The following is a 6319-nucleotide window of genomic DNA, read 5'->3' as shown; positions in this document are numbered from 1 at the left end:
TTTACCTTCCATACTATCTTTGCCTTGGGGTACATTTGCATGACTAAGCTGGCAGAATGACAAAGTGGGGGAAAGTGGCATACAGTGAAAAAGACATAGTTCTCCTTGTGATGAATTCCCAACTAAACACACATAACTGGGTGCTATCCCCCTCAGGATCCTCTCCTCTCTGTAGTTCTCTGGCCTGAGGGACTGAGTAAAGGCTGAATGAGTTTTACTATTTCCCTCCCGTAATGTCAGACATTCTAGAACTAGACACGGACTTCTATACATTTCCTGTTCATGTTGTTTTGTAATTTCCACATATCTTGTATATGCTTGGTTTCCCAGCACTTATAAGATATTTCTGTTTGAAATAAGGAAAATAATAAACATTGGGTGCATCCACATTACTCACACCACTTGAATTGTCCAGACAGGTACTGTAGGGAATCCTGAGCTTTGTAGTTTTCTGAGACACCAAAGAACTGTAATGCTCTATTAATTCAAGGGAGCACCGTGGAGAATGCTAAGTACCTCACTAGATTCTGATCCCCAGGATGCCATAGGATGGAGCCTTGGCAGTTAAAGTGGAATCAAAGTGCTATAGATGTGTGGTGCGGATGCACTCATTATTTGCTACTGCCCCTTACCCAGAACCCTCTGTCCCATTTTGTATCCTCGCATGGGACAGCTGAATTTCTAAACACACTCACGTAAGGGAAAATGTTCACACAATTTTCCTCATGCAAGTGATTGATAGGATCGCAGCAAAAACAGAATTACCATATTCAGGGTCACCAAGAGGGAAAGATAATTTACCAAACCAAGCCTTTCTTTCTCAGTACTGATTCCAGGAGATAGTGTATATGTGTTAGTTTCTTAAAATGTCACAATGTGGATGCAAGTGCATTTCCTCCAAACATGTCTTCCTTCGACATGTACCAAGTTGCCCCCGCAATGAGTTCCAAGCAGCCAGGAAAATGTTGTGTCGGGCGGGATGTGCCTTCTTTTGCTCAGAAAAGTCCATATTGTTTCTTCTCATTTTGCTGCTTCCACTTGGGCATCTGGTAGAACTCATCCTTGGTTTTCCCAAAGATGTCATAAAAATCTTCATCAGACAGGTAGTGCTATAAAGAGAGGGACAGGAGAGGCTTTATTCAATTTTTCAAGTGCCATATAAAGGTTTATACATTTATCAGGTACTTTGGTGATCAAGGAATTACTCTCAAGGATAGCTATGCCGCAAAATAAAATAAAATCTTGCATACACAATTGCTGACTAGTATTCAAAGCTATGGCCATGTTTGTCTGTATCAGCAGCAAAGGCATCTTGTAGCACCACTGAGACAAAAAGTTTGTAGCACAAGCTTTTGTAGACTCATAAAATGAGTCTACAAAAACTTATGCTTCAAATGACTTTCTCATAGTTGGTCTCAAAGGTGCTGCAAGAATGCTTTGTATTTACTGATTAGTACCTCTCACCCTAAAGACACCAGATCTTATCTGATCCTGTAATTAAGTAAGATCAATGTTGGTTAATATCTGGAAAGCAGACCACCAACAAATACCATTTCAAAGGAAGAAACTGGCAAGACCACCTCTGAGGATTCCTTGCTTAAGAAAACCCTATTAAATTCTTGAGGTTGCTATATGTCAACAGGCACTTTGAAGGTGCGCGCGCGCGCACACACACACACACACACACACATCCCTTCTCACTATAAACTGGAATGCACACAATGCCACCCAGTGGCTAAAAGAAGCATTTGTTGTTGTGGTGTGCCTCCAAGTCATTCCTGACTTATGGTGATCCTATCATGGGGTTTTCTTGGCAAGTTTCTTCAGACAGGGTTTGCCATTGCCATCCTCTGAGGCTGAGAGAGTGTGACTTGCTCAAGGTCACCCAGTAGGTTTACATGGCCAAACCAGGATTTGAACACTGGTCTCCACAATCGTAGTCCAGGAGCAATAAATCATGACTTGCTGTGCCCACCTCACCCACTGCTTGGACACAAAATGATATATCCAGGTAAGTCAGGGTACCAAAACCCTGTGCAAAAAGCAAATTTTCTGTGCAGAAAACATGACTTTCAGCACAGAACAAAACATTTCTGTGTAGAAACTAATATTTCTGTGTTTTCTATGCAAAACTGCATTATTTTGTTCTGCACAGTAGTATCAAGCTGCCAATAGTCTTTAAACACAGCACAGTTTTCGAGGACTTTCTTCTCCCAGCAGGCAGAAAAATACCAGAGGTGTTTGTTGTTGCCTGCAAGGATGAAACTGATGAACATTTACACTCTTACTACCAGCCATTTTAATTAAATTTGGCCTTGTGTCCTCATAAAGTCAACAAAAGGGTCAGGCAGATGGGCAGGAAAGAGTGGCCCAAAGCTGCTTTTTCCAAGAGAAAGCCAAGAACCCGCTGGCTACACTGACTGCTCCCAAGTGATTGGCATGTTTTGTTTTGTCTTTTACTTTTTGCCCCTGTCATCCATGCGTACCATCACAGGATCACAGCACCAGCAACTGCCTCTTGCCTAGATGTCATCCCATTGGATGGCTGCCCCTTTGATTGTACACACAGCCACACCTGCGGCCCTCCACCACAGTAGCAGAGGTGTGCCTAGCAAGACACATGCAATGCACAATCATGCACCCCCTTCACCTCATGCCCCCTCTTGAACTGTCTGGTTTGTATATGTTGTGCTTATAGTCATTGGAGGTGTCACATTTTCACATTTTTGTATTGCCACCCTGACTGCTGGCTCCATCCTTTTTAAATGTGCACCTGCACCGGTTAGGGTTATTCACCGGTTAGGGTTAGGATGAAGTACTCATTTGGGACTGGTCTTGTGTTGGGGCGTTTATATGCAGGGTCAAATGTGCACACTTTTCTGGAAGGAGTGGTTTATTTCCACTTCTTTTTAGTTCAGCTCCCCCCCCCCAGCGCGTCATCTAAATGCCATGTCTCCAAAGTGGTTTTTTCGCCCATCTGTTTGAGGTCAAGGTCAGCAGCTAAAGTAATCCTGTGAATTCAGATTCATTAGTAAGTAAGGCCCTGTGCAGACAGGCACTTTGGGCCGGCCTGGGTGTGGAGTCGGGGCATAGCATCCTCATGATGCATGCCCCGGCTCTGTCCCCAGGGTGCTGTGATACCATGTGCCGCACGACACGGCATCACGGTGCTCCTCCAGCACTGAATCTGCACAATGCAGCGCTGAAGGAGCAACACAAAGCTGCGGCGCCGTGGCTATCACACCCTTTCCAGGATACAAAAAGGAGCCGCTTTTTGCAGCTCCTTTTCACACGCTGGAAAGGGCAGATTGAGGTTGCAACGTGCGGTTGCTGCGGCCCCAATCTGGCTGTAAAAGGGACGGCTGGAGGCTGTCTTGCCCCTAAGTAAGATGTTATGTGTGTACAGCCCCTAAGTAAGATAGTAAGTAAATAAGATATGAGATTCATTTTTTTCACCTCTTTTTGGGTGGGATCCACACCGTCTGGAAGTTCATCTATCGCCTTATTGATCAACAGGTCTCTAGCAAACACGCCGTTTCCACTGGTCTTAAGCAAAGGAGCATTGTTGTTGTAGCTCTTGCTGCTGGCATCAGGGTGTGGTTGGTGAGCTGGCAATGTTGTTCCAGTGCTTGAAATGACTGGAGTGGTGGCAGTAGGCTTATTGCTGGTGCTCTTATTGCTCAAGTTGGCATTTTTCAGATCCTGAGAAATATACATAGAAAGAAAAGGCTATAGACTTTGGGTTGGGTAAGTAGGACCCACACACCATATGATGCGAAATCACACCCATCTAGGAATGAGAAAATCTGTCAGTTTCACTTTCTCTTGCACTATAATTTTTTCGAATCCTATTGGTGTCTTATGGTGCATCTACATTGTAGAAATAATGAAGTTTGACACCACTTTAAGTGTTGTAGCTCCATCCTATGATATCCTGCTGAAGAGTGCTGGTGCCTCACAAAGTTACAAAGCTACAAGAATCTGTAAGATGGAGCCATGGCAGTTAAAGTGGTGTCAACCTGCATTATTTCGACTGTGTAGATGCACCCTTAGCCACAGATATTTTGGGATATTTTTGCCCAGTGCTGAAGATGTGCACAAATGTTTAAGGTCCACAACCTACTGAATATGTAACTGTGTGTGGTGTTGTGCAACCCTGCTGCTCAACTTAAGGATAGTGAAGTACAATCACTCCACAAGTCCGAAGTGGAAATTTATGCCACCAAACCATGATGAAGGATTTTGACCACAGGGAAGCTGCTCATGTTAAGGAGCCTTCTGCTTTACACTGCAGATCTCAGGATCAGTCCACAAAAAAAGAGAGAGCAAAGCATTCCCAGCAAGAAGAAGCTTCAACCTCTGGTCCCACACCAACTCACCACTGTGATCTCTGATATAGCTGATACATCTCCAAGGCTGCTCTTCATCTCCTCATAAGTCTTGCCATCCTAAAAGGACAGAGAATCACAGTCATCAGTTCCATAGAGAAGTCCCTCTCAGTTACCCAGTGGGAAAGATGGTGCCAATTTCTTAATGGGTCAGCGGCTAAACACCTCTTGGTGACATAACATATACCCTGGGGTTGTTAATTTATTTACTTCATATATATACAGCCTTTTTGCAAGGCAGTATATATATGAAGGTGTGACCCAAGCCTTTCTGCAAGGCAATAGATATATGAAGGTGTGACCCAAGGTAGGTTACAAAGATAGCTAATTAACATTTACAATAAAGTTTTAAAGACAATTAAAGCTCCCCATCTAAAATCCCCATAAATGCACATGTCTTTTAAAGTTTGTTGGACAAGGGGTATCCAGTACTGCCTTGCACAATGTCCTCATCCATGAAAGCCTGCTTCAAAGGCAGACATATGTTCCCCCAACCATTAAGTCACAGAATCATAGAATTGGAAGAAACCACAAGGGCCATCCATCTAATCCCATTCTGCCATGCAGGAAATCCAAATCAAAGCATCCTCAACAGATGGCCATCCAGCCTCTGTTTAGAGACCTCTAGGGAAGGAGACTCCACTACACTCCGAGGAAGGAGGGTGTTCCACTGTTGAACAGCCCTCACTGTCAGGAAGTTCCTCCTAATGTTGAGGTGGAATCTCTTTTCCTGGAGCTTGTATCCATTGTTCCAGGTCCTGTTCTCTGGAGCAGCAGAAAACAAGCTTGCTCCCTCCTCAATATGACATCCCTTCAAATATTTAAACAGGGCTATCATATTACCTCTTAACCTTCTCTTAGGAGGGGGCAGCAATATAATGACCAGGAAAGGATGAGGAAGTACCTTAACCGCACCCAGATGCAGCTAGGATAAAAGAGCAGGTATTGCCTTCTTGATGCCCAGTATTTTCCCTGGCGATCTGGGAGGTCAGCAACTTCTGTTTGCTCTTAGCTGCAGCTGGATGCTTCTCAGGTGTCCTCCACGGCCACTAAATGCCAGCAAGGGCATGATCCACTACTGGGAAGCTGGCAGAAGTGGCAATCCAGTGAAAATGTACAGGCACTGCCTACATGGATATAGGATATCAGCCCTTATTTTCCAAACTAGCACTGAAGCTGTTTAAGTCATGCTTCTGTGTCTGCATCTGAAGAAGCAGACCAAGAGGCTGTTCCCACTTAAGATTTGAAACGATTTAAAATACAACGTTTTTAATAAAACCGATTCAAAATAACCCTGGTGTAATCTCGCGTTCCGAAACGCGTTATTCTTCGTTCCCATCTGGTTATTTAAATCGAAGTTTTTACCTGCAAGCGTTCCTACTTGGCATGAAATCGGTGTTTAAATAAAGCGATTCTTCTCTTCCATACCTTATTTGGAGCTGTCAATCAATAGTACGTCAGAATGACGTAACGTTAACCCGGATTATTTGGAAGCGATTTAACTTTCGTCAGCGTTTCCATTTCATTGACCGTTTGTGAAATGATGTATTTTTGGCGGTTTTTTTTAAAATGAACCAATCAAGGCGCTTAAACGATCAAACGTCATAAGCGCTGTCAGCCTTATATACATTTTCCCTCCGAATTTAGTAGGAAACCCAAGCTCTTTCCAGAGGAACTATGGGATAGGTTTTGCATGACAGCATTCCCTCTTCATGTCTCCCAAGACAGCCAGGGAGAATCCCTTCAGAGAGCCCAGAGATCAATGGGGGAGGCTTCTGGCAAAGCGAATTTAGTAGGAAACCCAAGCTCTTTCCAGAGGAACTATGGGATAGGTTTTGCATGACAGCATCCCCTCTTCATGTCTCCCAAGACAGCCAGGCAGAATCCCTTCAGAGAGCCCAGAGATCAATGGGGGAGGCTTCTGGCAAAGC

General features: G+C 44.1%; 1 protein-coding gene across 4 annotated transcripts in view; it reads right to left on the bottom strand.

The window, feature by feature from the left end:
* Window positions 1–33: 33 nt before the first annotated feature.
* The window catches only part of VILL (villin like), a 48675-nt gene continuing 42389 nt past the window's right edge, over window positions 34–6319 (bottom strand). For all 4 annotated transcript variants that reach the window (XM_042474295.1, XM_042474298.1, XM_042474297.1 and 1 more), the window contains 3 exons: window positions 4380–4448; window positions 3457–3702; window positions 34–1109 (listed from right to left, as the gene is read on the bottom strand). In XM_042474295.1, coding sequence (XP_042330229.1) covers window positions 996–1109; window positions 3457–3702; window positions 4380–4448 — 429 coding nt within the window. In that variant the 3' untranslated portion in view covers window positions 34–995. The remainder of the gene's footprint in view (window positions 1110–3456; window positions 3703–4379; window positions 4449–6319) is intronic.

Source organism: Sceloporus undulatus, chromosome 6, assembly GCF_019175285.1.
Source record: "Sceloporus undulatus isolate JIND9_A2432 ecotype Alabama chromosome 6, SceUnd_v1.1, whole genome shotgun sequence".
Classification (NCBI taxonomy): Eukaryota; Metazoa; Chordata; class Lepidosauria; order Squamata; family Phrynosomatidae; genus Sceloporus; species Sceloporus undulatus.
The sequence above is the reverse complement of the archived record's forward strand: the minus strand, read 5'-3'. Positions and strand labels throughout refer to the sequence as shown.